At 39.2% G+C, this 20,554-nt stretch overlaps 1 protein-coding gene across 2 annotated transcripts in view; it reads left to right on the forward strand.

Moving 5' to 3' along the window:
* thsd7ba (thrombospondin, type I, domain containing 7Ba) overlaps positions 1 to 20,554 on the forward strand; it is a 364,521-nt gene that overhangs the window by 281,050 nt on the left and 62,917 nt on the right. For both annotated transcript variants that reach the window (XM_057851598.1, XM_057851599.1), the window contains exon 17: positions 2,094 to 2,272. In XM_057851598.1, coding sequence (XP_057707581.1) covers positions 2,094 to 2,272 — 179 coding nt within the window. The remainder of the gene's footprint in view (positions 1 to 2,093; positions 2,273 to 20,554) is intronic.

Genomic DNA, 20,554 nt, shown 5'->3' on the forward strand with positions numbered 1-20,554 from the left:
TGACTTTCCTATAAATTAATTTAACGGGGAAGTTCTGAATTTTTGCCTGCTTAGCATACCAGTGAAAAACAACATATGCACTCATGAGAATCCCCAATGACCCATGCAGTCAATAGTGTTGGCTATGTTTTCAGAATAAAGTTATTAAAACTTGGGCTAGATTCATACCGCAGGCCTTAATGCGCAATTCCGATTTTTTCATCAGTGATGTTTCCTGTTCAAATATCACGCATGCGCAATAATTCGCAGTCCGAGATGCGCTGAGCCAACTGACCTGCATGCGCAGGAGCATTAAAACAAATGACTACACATGATGCATACACACACATACGGACAGTTTGTACTGACTCTTGGGCGTATGAGCAATGTTGAAATATTGTTTATTTGGAAAAGAGAGAAAACTGAGGATTCCCAGGCTTATACTCAACCCATTTTATTTTATTATGACTGCTGTCAAGCCCGCTCTTTCCCCAAAAGCTGCGTTGAAACTAGGCGCTAAGGCTAATGCACAGCTGCAGCGCAACTGGAGCGCCCTGTCTCTCTCACCCTTTGGTGATGTAATTGCTGCATGAATTCCGATTTGGGAGACTTGACAGTTCAGACCGCCACCACATTCTGGAAAAATGTGCCCGAGATCGGATTTAAACCACAACCACCCAGATCGGATTTGAAATTGGTCCACTTCTATGCGACTTGTCAAGTTCAGACCATCAAGTTAATGCCTCACTCGAGACGGAAAAACACGGGGGAAAAAAATCAGATTGGTGCAATAAGACCTGCGGATGAACCTTGCCTAATTGATGTATGAACAGCAACATTTGAATAATATCACATCGGTTTTTTCACAGTTGATTTTTTTATTTTATTTTATTTTTTTTTGTGGGAACGAAAGGGACTCCCCAGCAGACTGAGCACGAGTGACCGAAGCACTCCTCTCTATTGTGGTGGCATTACGCATCTAAAAAAAAATAGTCCTGCTCTAGAATGAAATTAAATTTCGGCAGTGTGGTGTGACATTATTTTGGCCTCATGGGTATTTCGAACATTGATCTGCATTTTGATTTTTTTTTTTTTTTTTTGTGACTATGTTAGATCTGTTTATATCCTTTTTTATTGGCATGCTAAGCAGGCACCATTGACTCGTGCTAGCTTAGCCACTCCGGAGCCCTGAAACTAACAAACAACTGACATACTGCACGGAATTTGTTGAAATCAACTCCACAGACAAAATAAAGCCCCACTAACTCGAACATTAAGCCTAATGTCAAAAATTCAGACCTTCTCCTTCAAAATAAAGAGCCAGCCGTTAAAATGTTGTCTATAAAAATTGTACAGCAATAAAACAAACAAGAAAAATGAATGAAAAAACAAGAATCCAAAGTATTTCATAATGGGTCAAAATTATTTTTTGAACAGATCATATGACTAGCACCTTAGAGACAGTCATTTGCTTTGCTTAACCAAGACTACACCTGAGGAGACAATATAAATATTTAAAATTTATTTAAACCTAAGCTTTTAAAGCTTCAACAACGACTGAGCTTGAACCGAGGATTGAACACGAACAGTGTCAAAATGTGCCCCCCACAAAAAAGTAAAACTCTAATTTAAACCTTGGTTGGAGAGGGGGAATCAGAAAGGGAGCGCAGTGATGTCCCCACCATCATCAAACCAGTTACAGATACATACTGTACATTTTACAGTCATCTGCTGTAAAACACCAGTTAAAGTTCTTTTTAGGGTAGTTTGTCGTTAATCTGACACTAAACCTTTTATGTTTATTCTGTTTTTAAACAACAAAATTCTGGCAACTACTGCTGAATTTAACAAGGTTTTTAACTGTTTCTTTTTTACAGTGTAGCTTGTGTTAGAGTTGTAGGGAGTTTTAAAAGCTAGAGAAAGTTTCACAATGCTGCGCTGGCACAGCTGTGCAGGAAAACCACTCATTAGTCCGATAATTAGTTCTTGGTCACAGCGAGCAAGTGTGGCAGTGCACAGGCCAGTGTGTGAAATTATTCATGTGACCCATAATGAAGCTGTCACCCAAGTGTGAGTCCAACCTCTTTCTCCTGTCTGCCAACGTTCCATTCCAGGCTACATGGTGGAGGAGTGCCATATCCCATGTCCCCTGGACTGTAAGCTCAGTGACTGGTCCACTTGGTCTGCCTGCAGTACATCATGTGGAGGTGGGCTGAAGGTCAGGTCCAAGTGGCTGAGGGAGAAGGCTTTTAATGGAGGACGTCCATGCCCTAAACTGGATCTAAAGAACCAGGTAAGACCAACAACATTGCAGAGAAACTCATTGTGGATGGAAATTGTGGACAGCAATCAATCTCAGATAACGGGTTTTTCATAACTGCAATGTTCAAATCAATTATGAGTCGTTTTTAGGACAGTATAGGCAATTGAAGAATGCATTTCACATTTTATGGAGATGTGGCAACAATAGTTAACCCATCACCCATCCGCAATGTTCTGCACGCTCGTCTTTTATTGAATGCAAATGAGGGCAATTTGCACTTACAGTCCACTCATGTTCACCACCATTACACATGTGATTTTTATTGCTCCACTAGAAGTCAAATTATACTCAGGCCATTTGCAATACACAATGTAATCTGTAGATAAGACGTGTTCTCGTATATTAGGATTGGTGTGGTGCCTAGGGTTGCCAACTCGCTGAAAACAAAATAAGGGACACCTCATTGGTAGGGCCGGTCGGCCGAATAACCTTTAATTTTTTATTTTTTTTTGATATGTGAAAAGTTCATTTTTTTTTTTTAATTATGATGTAATAAATTTTATTCAAAACGGAATTTATTAGGTATATATTTGAGTCATCTGAGTACATGGAAAAACAATAATAATGTACTTTTAATGTAAAATATATTTCAATTGAATATTTCCTGCTAGATTTAAAATTGAATAATTTAATGCTTAAGGTCCTGAGCCTTTATGTGTGTGTGTGCATATGTTTTTGGCTGGGGTTTTTTTTCCTATGCAAACACTCTCAGGTAAACTCTCAGGTGAAGTTTTATTTTTTGTTTTTTGTTACAAGTCAGGTGTGTGCCCTCAGCAATAACATTTTTTCTACATGATCACTCCAAATATAATGAATTTGACAGATCACAAAAATATTATACAATTAGTGAAGATGGAGTACACAGAAAAATTGAGTACACAGAAAAGAACGAGAAAACAAATGATCATCATTTTGAACATGCTTTTTACTCTGAAACTTCTCATCTTCTACACCATTATGTTGCCTTCCGTTAGCGACAGTACCTCGACCAATGAGACGAGTGGGATTTGGTATTGTCATTGTTCTGTCAGCTCATTGGTTAAAAAGCAGGATAGGCTGGGAAATGCGTTTTGCTGCATGTTCTTATAACGCACCATAAGAGTACTTGTTCATTCAATGAATAAGACACTATTTTCGAGTTTGATGATAATAGGGGACGAAGCGCGTCCCTTGAAAACTTTGAAATCTGGATGTTCTTCAAATGTTTACAGTAGTAGGACCGACACTTGCTCACCACTCCCTGAAATGAAAAAAATCCCAGCTGTTATGGATGCCAGAATTGTGCAAAAATAAATAAATAAATAAATAAAAATAAAAATCCTTAAAAAAGGATACTGTGAAATTAATAGCAACTATCGTAAAAAGAACAACATTTTACCTGCTGTTATGCAGCAAATGAGTATTAAAAGTACGTACAGTGTGTCACAAAAGTGAGTATACCCCTCGCATTTCTGCAGATATTTAACTCATTCACTCGCTCCCAGCCATTTTCACCGGAGCTAGCCCCTTCGCTCCCGGCCGTTTTACTGGATTTTGACTGATTTTGCAAGGCCCACAGAAAATTCTGTTCTACTGCTATATAAACATGGAACCCACTAAAAGAAAGATTAGACTCTCTTCTTTCAGCAGAAAAAAAGTAAGTTCTTATCTTTTTCCATCTTTAGAAATCGGCATTAGAAAATAGCTTAGTTTGAGCAATTTTCAAATTTCTGATGAAAAAACAGAGAAATTGAGCTTTTTGTGAAAGCATACATTTCAAACATAACTTTGACTTTAACGCAGCTATTTTTCGCTTATGTGACATCCCAAACATCTGAATAATGTTTTCCGTTCTACAAAATACCAGACAACAAGACAAATAGAGCTTTTGATTGCAAAGTAACAATTTATTTACACATAACTAAACAAATGAACTGTTGAACTATTTTCGCACATAACAACGGGGAAGGCTCTTGGCTGCTCCCGGTTGAATGAGGTGGCTCCCTCTGATGAGTCCGGATCAAGAGCGGTCTCACTTTTTTCATCATCTTCATCGTTGGTTTCAACTTCGGGCTAAGGAGTAACGCAACGTGAGCTCCGCAGAACGCATGTAGAACCTGACGCTGTTGTGGACGTCACCGTCTGTCTCATCAAAATAGATTTTTTTGAATCCTTCTTTGACAATGGTTCAGTTTTCTTTTCAAAACACTCCTCCAGTGTCGTTGGCCTTTTTTCCCCACTCTTTCTCCACATTTTTCTCAAATTCTCACACGTCTTCACAAGATCCCTCCAACTTAGGTTTCCTGACTATTTTTCCTCACTTCCTTTCTTAGCCCGAGATGAGTTCTTACCAAATGCGCTAGTGACCTCCAGTGGCCAGTTTTATTGCTTTAAAATGGGTTTTGAGCTTTGTGCATTGTATCTTAGATAGATCGGAACCTATAGATGCCTCTTGTCAAAAAAACGCAAAGACATATAAATATGTTTTTGTGACACTGAAGCAATTAAAAATGGAATGTATTAATACGTTTTTGGGAGCAAATGAGTTAAGTAAATAATTTCATGGGACAACACAGAGAAAATAACACTTTGACACAATGAAAAGTAATTTGTGTGTAGCTTATATAAAAGAGCTTTAAAAGAGCTAAAATTATCCCGCCCCGTCTCGTCAGACCATAGGACATGGTTCCAGTAATCCATGTGCTTTGTTGACATGTCTTCAGCAAACTGTTTGTGGGCTTTCTTGTGTAACGTCTTCAGAAGAGGCTTCCTCCTGGGGTGACAGCCATGCACACCAATTTGATGTAGATTGCGCCGTATGGTCTGAGCACTAACAGGCTGACCCCCCACCTCTTCAATCTCTGCAGCAATGCTGACAGCACTCCTGTAACGAGTCACATGACATTTTGGAGGGAAAATTACAAGCAGTACTCAATTTGAACATGTAGGGATGTACATTTTTTCAAAGGGGTGTACTCAGTTTTGTTGCCAAGCGTTTAGATATTAATGGCTATAGTTTGAGTTATTTTGAAGGGAGACTAAATTAACTTTATTATAAAAGCTGCACACAGACTACTTTTCATTGTGTCAAAGTGTCATTTTGTCAGCGTTATCCCATGAAAAGATATACTTAAATATCTACAGAAATGCGAGGGGTGTACTCACTTTTGTGATACACTGTATGTATGTTAAAAATCAAGTTGGAGAGGGACTGGGACAACGAGACACTGAAAGCTGTGACGTCATCAGCATCAAGACCGCTTACATATCAATATAATTTTTTATACCATGATTTTTACTTTTAACAATTTACAAAAATCTGCCGTAACTAACGGTTACTGAAGCACCATACAATATGGATACATTTATGTGAACTTTATGGTTTAACAGTTTTTATTTTCCTTTGTCGGTATAATTCTGGTAAACAAAGCTGTTGATATTTTTCATGCATTTTACTTTTTTTTTTTTTTTTTTTTTACAGTGTATAGCTTTCAGTGAACTAGGGACTAGGCTCATCTTTACTTGTGACTTTGACCCACCCATGTCTTAGTACGTCATGGTTAAAAAGGGATATGTGTTTTATGTATGCTACGATTGTGCTTCACTGGTTTTGAAAGGACAGTGTAGTTTGTCGAGGTCAGTATGGAGATGAGGCACTGCTCGCAAAAAGAGATTTGTGTACAGATGGTTAAGTACCCGCTAACAAGGGCTTTATGGCCTCGGTTGTAATGCCCTGGAATAACCCTGGCCACTTAAACTGGTGGCCATTGTTGCCAAGGCCCTCACAGATTTATCCCGGGGTTAAAGCGGGAATTGCTGCTAATGTTACCGAATGGTCATCGTAAAAAGTTACATCTGTCACAGTTGTGGATAAAAAAGCTAATATACTGTAAGCTCTACGCTTGCTGGATAAATTCATCCCTTTGGTAGTAAAGTAAGACTCCTTGTTTGGAATTGCTTCACGTTCCTGTGGTTCTACAGCACAAAGACAACAAGTGTCTATGTTGTGATGCTATGTTAGTAGTGTGAGCGCTGACGAGTTTTTAATTATTACTAATATTGTTATATTTAAGTCATAAATGACTCAGCCCTTAATTTCCACGCTCATGCCAATTGAACTCTCGACCAAATATGGTGAAATTCCCCCCAGCAGATGGTTCCCCTCCATCAGGGCTAAAGGAGACTGCCTTGACAGAGATGAAATTTACACTACAGAGCATTTCATTCTATTGCTCCCTGCTTGAGTGAGCAAAAATGATGGGGGAAAGACTGAATGTGTCACCTCCACATTTACTGACATGTTTGTGGGTCGTGCAGTTCAGGGCAGAAATCATAGTTTGCTGATTGAGAGTTTAGAATGTCAGTAAGACAACCAAGATGGAGGGTTAACATATTGCTATAATAATTATCAGGATGAACAAGTCTTAACATATTCTCGGCCATTGATAGTCAAGGATGTCCAATCCATTTTGACTGCTAGAGGCCAGTCAAAATGGATTGGATGTCTATATCCACCAATGGCAGCCATTGGCTTATTTTATTAAAGAACTTTAGAGCAAGCAAGTAAAATAGTGGAGATTAGGACAACCAAATTTCTGTTTTGGAACACCAAGCAGATACAGCAGCTCAATGTATTTAATTATACAATTGACAATTTTCTTATACATTTCATAAGGAAGAAAATAATATTTAAACACAAAAAAATGACACCCTTTACGAGAACAGCCATTTTGTTACGTCAGTTATACCAACCCACATACACACAGATGGTGCATGTGATAATGAGTATTAATGATGTCATAAGGATGGGCGGGCAATCTGTCTTACTTGCATTTGATTGGCATAAAAAGTAGCATTGATGAAATGTCTGCCTTTATGAAGGGCAACCACGGCCTAGAAATACTTGCTATTTTTTACATATGTGTATGTATAGTATATGGCGGAAAACACAGACAAGGCTGAAAAAGCAGATTCATGGCGCATTAAGCCCCCGAACTATTTTTAATTTGTCTGTTTTACCCTGGAGACCCCCGTTTACAGACACCATACAACCGCTTTTGTTTCAACCCAGCCATAAAAAGAAGGTAAGTAATTATATTTATTATTCAAAATGTCTATTATCATAGTCATAGTTTGAAAATTTATAAAATTATTCCCTCGCATATTTTAAACTTTTAGACAAATTACGTCACAATAAAAAAATAGTGTCAGTAAATAGTCAGTGACTATCGCTTAATTGTATTTTTTATTTTGTTCCTGTTGCATTTTCCCTGATATTTTAGATGATAAATAATCGATACACACAAAGAAAATTGAAAAAAAAAATCTCGACCACTTCTTGACCCTTGTTATATTACCGTGTTTCACCCGTAAAATCACCAAAAAGTCCGGCTATAGCCATTCACAGCTGTGTCTTGACACTCGGTGCGACATGCTACATGGAGTTTTTGGATCCAAACAATATAAGTAGGCTATAATATCTCGTTATAATCACGGTGCCTTCAATTATGCCCTCTCATGCTCTCACCTCGAGTTAGGGTGTAGGTTTTTTTTTTTTTTTTCTTTTTAAAAAATGCCGTCCTTTTCAAAAAAATTTCCTCCCCCAGAAAATTGAGATTTTAAGCTTTCCAATGACGTATCACACATGCATATGGGACAATCTTCAAATTTGGCCAAATTGGGGGTCTCAGAGTGGAACTTCAAAGTCACCTGAGTGTTTTCAGCCATATACTGTACACACACACACACACACACACATATATATATATTTATGGCGGAAAACACTCAGGTGACTTGAAGTTCCTCTCTGAGACCCCCATTTTGGCCAAATTTCAAATGTGTCCTATATGCATGTGTGATACATCATTGGAAAGCTTAAAATCTCAATTTTCTGGGGTAAGAAAACATTTTAACAACAATACCCTAACTGGAGGTGAGAGCACGCGAGAGCATAATTAAAGAAGCCATGATTTTAATGAGATATTATCGCGTACTTACCTTGCGATACTTATTTATTTATTTATTTTTATTTTTTTCAAATGAAATATTAAACATCAATTAATGATTCTAAGCTAAAAATGACAGACATTTTGAATAATAAATATAATTACTTACCCTCTTTTTATGGCATGGTTAAAACAAAAGCAGTTGCGCGACGTCTTTAAACGGGGGTTTCGAGGGTAAAACGGACAAATTAAAAATAGTTTAGGGGCTTAATGCACCATTAATCCGCCATGGCAGCATATAGACATATTGTTCTATCAAACAGAACAAGGTGTCAGGAATGAGCAGGCAGGCAGGTTGTATGGACCCAAATGCAGGGAAACAAAAAATGCAGCGAGGCAGGTGGCAGTGAACTAAAAAAAAACCTTTTAATGATAACTAACAAAATCACAAAGTACAAACAAAAGGGCTATGGCTCAAAAGGCAATGTTCAAACAAAACTTACTTAAGCAGAGGGACTGGTACACGAGGGCGTGGAACGGACTTGACTTTGGTGAAGACGGACATAGACATAGACAATGACGCAACAAGGAGTGAACAGAAAATGGGAGCTTATATACACACAAGCAGACAAGGGGTAACGAGACAACAAGGAACAGGTGAGCACAGGAGGATAGTCTAGGAGAAGGCACATCAGGTGAAATCAATGGGCAATCACAGGGACAAGTCACACTAGGAGAAAACAAACACAAAACCTAACAATACCCCCCCTCAAGGGACGGATCCCAGACGTCCTGAAGAAACAAAAAGTCAGAAGGTTGCTCGGGCGAGGGAGCAACACCAGCCCGTCAGGGCCAGTCAGGCGGGCGTCCAGGACGCCAGACATGGGTTGACCGCAAGGGTCGATCTGGAGGGCGTCCAGGGCGCCAGACGTTGGGCGACCGCACGGGCCGATCAGGTGGGCGTCCCAGACGAGGCAGTGCTCGGTCCTTCATGCCGCCAAGCCGTGGCAAGAAGCGGGGAGCAGCATCGTCGGGGCGAGGGCCAGGAACTTCGGCGTCTGCTGGCGGGACAGCAGCGGTGTCGTCTGCTGGCGGGACAGCAGCGGTGTCGTCTGCTGGCGGGACAGCAGCGGTGTCGTCTGCTGGCGGGACAGCAGCGGAGTCGCAGGAGTCTGCTGGCGGGACAGCAGCGGAGTCGTCTGCTGGCGGGACAGCAGCGGAGTCGCAGGAGTCTGCTGGCGGGACAGCAGCGGAGTCGTCTGCTGGCGGGACAGCAGCGGAGTCGTCTGCTGGCGGGACAGCAGCGGAGTCGTCTGCTGGCGGAACAGCAGCGGAGTCGCAGGAGACTGCTGGCGGAACAGCAGCGGAGTCGCAGGAGTCTGCTGGCGGAACAGCAGCAAAGTCGCAGGAGTCTGCTGGCGGAACAGCAGCAAAGTCGCAGGAGTCGGTGCGGGTGGCACTTGACTGCGGGGAGTCGGTGCGGGTGGCACTTGACTGCGGGGAGTCGGCGCTGGTGGCACTTGACTGCGGGGAGTCGGCGCTGGTGGCACTTGACTGCGGGGAGTCGGCGCGGGTGGCACTTGACTGCGGGGAGTCGGCGCTGGTGGCACTTGACTGCGGGGAGTCGGCGCGGGTGGCACTTGACTGCGGGGAGTCGGCGCGGGAGCCACTTGACTGCGGGGAGTCGGCGCGGGTGGCACTTGACTGCGGGGAGCCGGCGCGGGAGCCACTTGACTGCGGGGAGCCGGCGCGGGAGCCACTTGACTGCGGGGAGCCGGCGCGGGAGGAACTTGACTGCGGGGAGCCGGCGTGGGAGGAACTTGTCTGCGGGGAGCCGGCGCGGGAGGAACTTGTCTGCGGGGAGCCGGCGCGGGAGGAACTTGTCTGCGGGGAGCCGGCGCGGGAGGAACTTGACTGCGGGGAGCCGGCGCGGGAGGAACTTGACTGCGGGGAACCGGCGCGGGAGGAACTTGACTGCGGGGAGCCTCGGGAAGCCGAGCCGTCAAGACGTGCCCACGACGTCGGCGTGGACGAGATCGCCGAGGCTTTTGGACAGGGTTCTTGGACAGACTGGGTGGTATGGAATGAGGGAGGCCTGAAAAAAACTGAGAGGGTGAAGAAAAGGGCATGGGAAAAAAATCTGGGTCGGAGTCAGAATCAGAATAGAGGAGGTCATATAAATTGTGATCCTCCTCAAAGTCTGAAAAATCAGAATCCAAAAAAATGTGTTGTGGTCTGTGGGTGGTTTGAGTGTGTCGGCGCGGTGGCCGAAAATGAATCTTTCCCGCTGGGTCCAGGATTGGTTGCGTCATTCTGTCAGGAATGAGCAGGCAGGCAGGTTGTATGGACCCAAATGCAGGGAAACAAAAAATGCAGCGTGGCAGGTGGCAGTGAACTAAAAAAAAAACTTTTAATGATAACTAACAAAATCACAAAGTACAAACAAAAGGGCTATGGCTCAAAAGGCAATGTTCAAACAAAACTTACTTAAGCAGAGGGACTGGTACACGAGGGCGTGGAACGGACTTGACTTTGGTGAAGACGGACATAGACATAGACAATGACGCAACAAGGAGTGAACAGAAAATGGGAGCTTATATACACACAAGCAGACAAGGGGTAACGAGACAACAAGGAACAGGTGAGCACAGGAGGATAGTCTAGGAGAAGGCACATCAGGTGAAATCAATGGGCAATCACAGGGACAAGTCACACTAGGAGAAAACAAACACAAAACCTAACACAAGGCAAGGCAAGGCAAGGCAAATTTATTTACTGTATATAGCACAATTCAACACAAGGCAATTCAAAGTGCTTTACAGCACATGAAGATCATAAAAATCACATTTAAATCAATACAACGTAAAAACCAAGACAAAAGATCGCATTTAATCACAAATAGAATAAAAATAAATAAATAAATAAATAAATAAAAATAAAACAAAAATATAACAAAAACTACTAATAATATTAGTAATTGAAACCAGCAATGGAGATAAGCACAAGAGGAATAGAAAGCAGGTAGATTGAAATATATAGCCAGTTATGGATATGCAGTGCTAAACAAAAGCGGTTTTAGCCCTGATTTAAACAGAACAGTTGTTTTAGCTTAAAATACAGCAGTTTATTTTAAAGAGGGGTGCAGGAAAAGAAACTGCTTTTTCAGTCTTGTCTGTGTTTTCCGCCATCTGCGGTTACACTTCAGGTACGTAGGTATAATTCTTTTTTTTTTTTTTTTTCATATTGATAAAGGCCTTGTACCTTTAAGCATTTTAAAACAGTGGGTGATACTGAACACAAATGGAAGGTTGTTAAATATGAGCATTATTTGTAAGTGTTATGCGAGCCATTCGTGGGCAAGTATGGAAATCAGTGAACATAATGTGTGCACTTAAAGCCTCTAGTCATGGGCAATAAGCATTTGCCCATCTGAGAAGTTTTTTCAGCTGTTCAACTTTTGGAATATTATTTACATACAGTATTCATCCATCCCATACAAAGTAAAAGAAGAAAACAAATATCTCACTTGGCAAATGTGTAGGTGTGAGTCCATGTATGTGTAGAGTACAGCATAGAACAAGCCAAAAACACATCCTGTTCTATATCACGGTTCAATACCTGTGCCCCCGCATTATTTAAATTAGTTTTAACAGTGCACATACAATTTAAAATATAGAGTTGCACATCTTCAGTGTATTACCTTCTGTTCGTGCCTCTGGAGATATTTGGTCATTTTCCATTGTGTTTACATGGTGCTTGAGAAATATCCGTTCAAGAAGAGACTGATGATGAAGCTAAGGGTGGGAAAAGATTTGTTGTCATTAAAACAACCTATGCACTGGTGTGGCTGTGATAATGATCATATTCATCTTATTATATCACCTGCTGTTTTGCTCCAGTATTTCTACAATAGTGAAATGACATGGGATGGTCTTTAATAGGGGGTTGCTGTGCACCCATGTGTTAGAATGTAGTCATCAACTGCTGGTATCGCGTCAAAATCTGTTTGTAATCACATCATCTCCCTTGTTTTGAAGCTTTAAATAAAAAATTGGACATGGCTTTTTGATCATCCTCGATTGAGTTTCATGACAGCTCATACATCATGAATGAGGCTTGCACAGCTGGGTCCAACCTCAAAGTCTAATTATTGGAAGTTACGTTAGGTTTGCTTTATAGTGTATATATAAATGTCAACTAATGGCGGGTATTGTACAATACTTACTGCTCCATACACATGGGAGATTTTGCTTTGTCTTCATGCTCAGGTGTGTAATGTGATAGAGTTCCTTGAAATATTGGACTGCTGACAACAGAACTATAGAGAGTTTTCAGCCAAAATGTCACCTGTGATAAACAGTGAGTGCAGGTTCAATACGGTTTAATTAATAATTCAAACGATCATCTGTTTTCTGCATTTTGATGAGCTTGAAATTTTGAGTTTTATTTTTTTCCCCACACTGAGTTTGAGGTAGGTTTCTATTTGGGTGTAAAATGTCTTGACATATTGAGCTAAAGGAGACTAAGACTTCTCTGTGAATTCTCTCCTTATTCTAATTAGTCATTCATCGGCTTAGTATGTGTTATACTGACAAACTTAATGTATATTCTCCACAAGGTCATCCACCTCATCCCAGCATGTCTCCATGAATAGATATGAATATTTCAGGAGAAGTTAGTACATACGTGCGGAATTGTTGTTGTGTTGACATGTATTTTTGATCGAAACTCAATTTGCAGCTTTGATAACCCTGTTGACTGCAGTTGTTGAATAGGAAAGCATTTCCTTCAAATGTCGCTTTAAATATCAAAAAAATGTGCTTATTAAGTTCATCGATTTCAACAGATGGTTTATTGAGAATATAAAAGTTATGATTTAGAGTTTCCAAATTCGACTGTTTGCTGTTGTTCAGGTTTGTATAATGAGCTGTTTTCCCCTGCAACTTAAAACATATCAAACTGCAACGTGTGTATTTTATGGTAATTTAAAAGTATGTTTTGATTAATTTGGCATCACGACCTCACAATAATTTGTCATTAATTTTGCTGACACTGGTACTGTAGTTTTCGGAGTATATGGCGCACCTGGCTATAAGCCACCACCCACCAAATTTGACACAAAAATGGCACTTGTCCATAGATAAGCGGCAACGAACTATAAGTCGCAGCTGTCCTCACTGTATTATGGGCATTTATTCCAAAAGATATTAACCGATAACACTTTATTTGACAGCGGCGTCATAAGACTGTCATAAGGCTGTCATAATTATAACATGACACTGTCATGAGCATCAATGAATGCCTATGAAAGATTTCATTTCGTGTCATCCAGCAAATACACTTTTGAATGGACATAAAAGATCTGATCTTGACATAAATGCAGTTAGTGACAAAATTTGCCGGATGACACTTAATGACAACTGTCATAAGCATTCATATATGCTGATGACAGTGTCATGTCATAATTATGACGGTCCTATGACAGTCTTATGACGCTGCTGTCAAATAAAGTGTTACCCATTAACCCAAATAAATCACCAAGTTAGATGAAGTTTCCTGAGCGAAAAATAGGCGGCGCCATCTTTGACATTTTCTGCTCCGGACCTCCGGTTTGTTGACAGTGTAGTTAAACTGCAAAATCAAACCAAAGGAACCCACCAAATCTCCAAAAATGGGTTCAGCACGACGTACTGTAGATGAGGCTCCACTACTTTCTGTGCTGTGTGTTGTTGTGTGAACTTGTGGAAGCGCCTATATATATGGTTGGAAGTGCAATGTTTTGGCCAGCTACTGGATGTGGCTCGCAGCTAAAGATCCACCTAAATGATTGTGTGTTTGTTTTTATCACTTCACTGATCGTTCGTGGAGAAAATTCTAACAATCTGTGGAGCCTGTGTTAACACGAGGTGTAGATTGATATGCCGACCACTTCAGCGACCAAAATGAGGCAAAATTAGAAATAATATTACAGTTTCCGAATGCAGAAGTGCTGACAAAAATTTTGTTGTTACAAGGAAATACTACAAGATATTTTTCACCTTGTATGTCATTCCTTTTTATTGCAAATATTGATCGTAATGAATGATGATGAATTATGTGTGGTTAAAGCTCATTTATTTGAACTGTGAAGCAGTTCAGTGACCAAAAATCTGATTGCAAAACTCTAACAATGTGAAAAAGAAGTTTAATTTGTCATTACCAAAAGAAACTATTGTAGGGATTAAATGCTTATGGAACATAGAGCTAATGCCTTCCTCTCTTGTTCAACTGTGTTCCTCTAATGGGTTACAAATTGGAAAAAGTAGATCGTTTCATAGGGGGTTAGAGGACATGATGGTCTAATGTGTGTAATTACTGAGTCACATCATTGCACAGCAGTAAAACATGAATTTTCACCGTCATTTTTGTATTGTATATACAGTATACAGTACTTTATATATAGTATTGGGTATTGGATGTGACATCAAACTTTGAAGACAATGGTGGATCTTGCCTACAAAGCACAGTCAAAAATCATCGCTCCTTTATGCAAAACAATTGAGAAATGTGCTTTAGGTCCAGCTGCCCACACAACGGCAAATCTCCATGGGAGAGAGCCTCCCAGATATGTGATGAAACAGTTGGTTCACATGAACGCAGAAATTCAGCATAAAAAGTCAAAAATGTCTCATTGAAGCTCAGTCGAGGGCTTGTCAGCCTTACTGTATTCTTGACACGATTGCAGTAAGTTTGTGTACCACACTTATGTGTGAACAGTGTTGTCAGTAACGCGTTACTAAGTAAAGAGTTACTGTAATCTGATTACTTTCTTTCAGTAACGAGCAATCTAACGCGTTAGTTTTTCCAAGCCAGTAATCTGATTAAAGTTAGTTTCCTCAGTAACTGTGCGTAACTATTTTGTTTTAGCCTCATACTGTATGTAGAATGAAGAATACTGTTGTCATGTCCGAATAGCATTTGAATAGAAAATACCGCATTTGAGTTTGGGAGTGACATCACATCTCACATTTTCTCATCGGAAAAAAACGGGTCACGTGCAGTACCATGCTGTATGCGCGCCGTCTGCCACATAGCCTGGCTATCAAGATGCTAACAGTAAAGGAGCCGGAGAGATACAACAAACGGCTGCATTTGCTCACTGGAGATACAGCCATTACTTCACATATCCGTCCAGTAAAGATGACAAAAATATCTCCGTGCGTTGCAAACTCTGCGCTGGCTCAGATGGACTGTCGACCGCTATATACTCGACATCCAATTCAACAAGGAAGCACTTGGAATTACAGCCCAACGCGTTGCGAAAAAAAACTCAAAACAAGACGACAGGTTACGAGACAGCCAGCAACTAGCCTTTATAATATGTGTAATTATGTACATTTTATAGTTAGAGTTTGTAATCCTAGGCGGAGTTTTACATTTGTGGGACTGGGGGGAGAAGCATGTTGAAGACTGAAACGAAAGTCCAAATTTTGGACAAACTTCATAATTTTTGCGTTTTATATATTTTCACTGCTATTGTAAATTCTCACTGAAGACATCAAAACTATGAACGAAAATGTGGAATGGCAAGAAAAGTGAAATAACTGAAAACAGGTTTTGTATTCTACATTCTTCAAAGTATCCACCTTTGAGGTGTCTCCAAACTTTTGGTCAATACTGTACAGTATATCTATATCTATATGTGTATATATATATATATATATATATATATATATATATATATATATATATATATATATATATATATATAAACGATTAAAATTTTTTATCGAGTTAATTACAGCTTAAAAATTAATTAATCGTAATTAATCGCAATTCAAACCATCTATAAAATATGCCATATTTTTCTGTAAATTATAGATATATTCTGTAAAATAAATTGTTGGAATGGAAAGATAAGACACAAGATGGATATATACATTCAACATACGGTACATAAGGACTGTAGTGGGCATTTCACTCTACTGTCATTTAAATCTGTCTACTGTATGCTGTCCTCACTCTGAAGCGTCTACTTTTTCCAAAGCTAGACAGCTAGTGAACGACGCCTTAATAATCAGACTTCTTCCTTTTTCATCTGATTTATTAATAAAATGGCCTCAAACCATTGTCCTCTTTAGACCGTCGTAAAATTACAAAAAAAAGTACACAAGCATTGCATTAGCAACAACGTTAGCTTAGCACACTATACAGGTTCACTAAACATTAACAAAAACCGTCTCATACAAAAAATAGAACATTTCGCTTACTAACATAATATGTACATTCTTTACAACAACCATACTTACGGACAAATCTTGTCCAAGGATCATATAAGCACAACATTACAAAGTAGGCGTCAGCCCGAGACGTCGTGCAGCCATATTGAACTGGCAAGAAAACAAGAAACCATGTCGCAAAGCGACCACAAGAGTTCGCTGTTAGACAGCACAAAAAGCCTTGTTAGGTTTAAAGAAATTCTAAATATCCATCTTGCCTCCTCTGGTGTAGTTTTGGCTAAGCAAAGCAAAGGATAGTCTCAAGGTGCTAGTCACATGATCTGTTCGAAAAATGATTTTGACCCATTATGAAAACCGTACGTTGTAGGATTTTTGTTAATTTCATAATTTTTTGTTGTTTTATTGCTTTACAACTTTTATAGACAACATTTTAATGGCTAGGTCTTTATTTCAAAGGGGAAGTTCAGAATTTTTTACATTGGGCTTCATCTTGGAGTTAGTGGGGATTTAAGTAGTCGTTGGACTTTATTTAAACAAATATCGTGCAGTTTGTCAGTTATTTGATAGTTTTAAGGCTCCGGGATGGCTAAGCTAGGGCGAGTCAATGGTGGTTGAAATCAACTCCATCGACTAATTAAACCCCCGCTAACTCAAAGATTAAGCCTTATGTGAAAAACTCAATTACACGTGATGAAATTTTTCTGGTATTTTTATGTTGAGGCAGCAAAAGGAGAAAAATTGGTAAAAAGTAACTGATAAGTTACTTTTAAAGTAACTTAGTTACTTTGATAATTAAGTAATCAGTAAAGTAACTAGATTACTTTTTTGAGGTGTAATCAGTAATCAGTAATTAAATTACTTTTTTAAGTAGTCCGTAATCAAATTTTGCTGCTTTGGTTATTCGTTTAATTAGAGTGGCATTGTAATAGTTTGTTTTGAAAGTGTTTGCATTTAGTTTTATTGATTTGGGTGGATACTCTGCCCTATAGTGGAAACAGTGAATATGACATAACTCCTTTAACATGGCTGAATCCAGCTGCTCCCTGTTAAGACCAACATAAGGTAAGTTTTTGTTTGAGCTAATGTTTTTATGCATTTGTAATTTAGTTTATAGGTATATTTAGACGTTTTTTTTTTTTTTTTTTTTTTTTTTTTTTTTTTTGCGGGAATATGTGTTTGAAAAATTTGTTAAGAATATTGTTAAAAAACAGCATTTTATAGCATTTAAGCTAGCGGACTTTTGCTATGTAAGTTAGGCAATTGTTTTTGTTGTAGTGAGATCCTCATTTATTCATTTTTTTAAACCGTTGAAGGCTATTTTTTTTTTTTTTTTTTTTTTAATGAAAGTGCAATTCTGCATAGTTTGAATTGAGTTTTTATGATATTTACAAAGAGAGTCTTCGCAAATACAACCAGGAACTGAAAAATGCTAGACAGTCATGTTTTTCAGAGATCATTAGTAGAAACACCAACAATACCCGCACACTATTTTCTGTTGTTGACAAACTGACAAACCCACAAGCATCAGTACCTCAGGAATTGGTATCTGAGGTGTCCTGTAATGATTTCGCAGCATTCTTTACACACAAAGTACTAAAGATTAGACAGACTGTGTGCAACTCCAGATTAGCAATTGTTACACTAAATGCCTCCCAAAATGTCCCCTACGTCAATCTTAGACAGTTTAGCCTCTTGTACTATGCCACTTTAACAGAAATTGTGTCAAAATTAAAGCCCACAACATGCTGTGTTCAATAGATAAAATTGGGCTCGGCAAAAATCGGTTTTGCTTTTCAAAAATCAGTGATTGACCAGAAAATTGTGACCAGCACACACCCTAATAACTATAAAAATGATGTATATACGGTATGGCGGTCGTATTTTTGTGTGCTTTGAATATCTAGACTGATTTTTAATCATGTCATACCATCATGCCAATTTTTGACAAATCCTGTTCAGATTAGTTTCTTTAACGATGTTTGATCTAGTTGTCGTACTATGTATCACTAAAAATTTGCTCTATTTCCAATTTCAAAGTGTCAGTTGTGTTTACTCCGCATAATAACAGCTGACTAGGTTTTTCTTGCACCGTGACCGCCTAGGCAAATGTTTTGACAAGTTAAACAGCTCATCAGGCATACCCAACAAATTATGGCCTGTCACAATTGCATATCTCATGCCTCTGTCTTACAACCACCTCATTTGATCAACGGTGGACCTAAAATTGAGCTGCCTCTAGGAATGCGATGTATAGCTTCACCAAGTGAGCCAGCTGATATTTTACATGTTTCTTTATGGATATTTATGGATGACTGTTAATGTGTTCATGCATATAGTTTCAGTCTATGCAGGTGTCTGTATTTTGAAACTGAAGTAATAACAGTGATTACTGTAAAAATCTTATTTAATTTCCAAGTCATTTACAAAGCAATTTTATTGTACCAATACTTTTTCCCATATACCTGGTATTTTGATTTTGGTCATCTCAAACTAATTAGAAGCCAAGATCAGTCTTCCCGATAGCAAAGCTTTTAATCCTCCTCACATTTGCTTTTGCGAAATATAAGATATTTTCGCGACACAGTTGTGATGTGTGTTTGAGTATCAGAACACAATCGGATAAGATTGAATGCCTCTGCTGTTTTTGTAATCATCATATGTCGACTGATCAAACATTCTCGGAGTTCTGCGATGATTACTATTTCACAGCAATGTATTTATTCAAATGATTGTTTCTGTGGAAAGAGTCAGAACAGAGAAAAATTGCATTACGAACACGTGCACTGGAAATAATTGGCAACGCAAAATTGAATTTGGGATTACCAAATGATGATTGTAATACAGTTTGGGCCTTATATTGTCCATCATTTTTCACTATATTTATTATGATTTCCCAGTAAAGTACAGTTTTATTACATTTTATTAGACTATTTAATAACCATTTGGTGGAAAACAATCACAACCACAGCACCCTCAACGACTCAACAGTCATGTTTTTGGATTTTCTCATGTTTTCGATGTCATCTAAACTCTTTCATCCAATCACATGGCTCCTTTCATCTTTCTGCGATTAATTCAAATGAGTATAATTAGTAGACGTTCAATCCTAATGGGTGCTGTCAATAGTAGCCAATGAGCTATTACAGATCCCTTTCTTTTTGCCGTTTATTTGAAGTGACCCAAATCACATCTGAGTGTTTGCAAGGGGTTGACGACAATATTTACACTTGATAAAACAAACCGCACATGTAAGCAAGAAGTTTATGGAAACCATCCTGTCTTTTCACCTGTCACTACAAAGTGAACGTTGATTATCCAACCGGAAATTTTTAGGATTCACTAGTGGTAGTGTGTACATGTCACATAATTCTGTACTGTTAGAGTGTGCGTGTGTGTGTGGAGGTGGTGGGTAAAGTCATCAGCCAATCAAACATGCGGCTGAGGGAAAAAACATGGACTGGCACATTCAGCAAGTGAAAACAGGGTCAATGTAAGTCTGAAAATAATGAAAATAACACTTAATAATTGTAGTGTCAATTCTATCGTTACAACATATGGAAAGACAATCTAAACCTATAACCTACATAACCGAACACATTATATAATGCAAATAAGGTTGCTTAAAAGTTGGTGGAGACAATTTTAGCATCCTGAAAAGTTGGGAGTGTTTTGTATCTACCGTTTCTATGCAAGCCTACGCCCTTGGTGTGGCGCCGTCAATGGCTGCCAATTAGAGTTCCCTACATTACAATGTTTCACTTATTGAATATGAATGATAGTATTTTGCTCATTCAATGCTACTGTCATCCAAGCATTAAATATTAATGGTAAATATTAACATCAGCAGGTGATAATGCATCATGTTGGAACAGTTAGCATTCTGTCCTTGTCATTGATAAAACTAATAACCACTCAAATATACAACGCATCAGCAGACTAAGTTTAATCTTTAATGACTTTGTTTATATACAGTGCACACAATCTCTTGAAACATATGCTCATGCATTCTGGCTTGTTGCACCGTCCTCACATAATTGAATTTCTCAGAGTTTAGCACCGGGCTCAGTCATTGCCCAGCTGTCGCAACCAACTGCAGCAGTTTAAAAGTC

The sequence above is a fragment of the Corythoichthys intestinalis genome, chromosome 12 (genome assembly GCF_030265065.1).
Source record: "Corythoichthys intestinalis isolate RoL2023-P3 chromosome 12, ASM3026506v1, whole genome shotgun sequence".
Classification (NCBI taxonomy): domain Eukaryota; kingdom Metazoa; phylum Chordata; class Actinopteri; order Syngnathiformes; family Syngnathidae; genus Corythoichthys; species Corythoichthys intestinalis.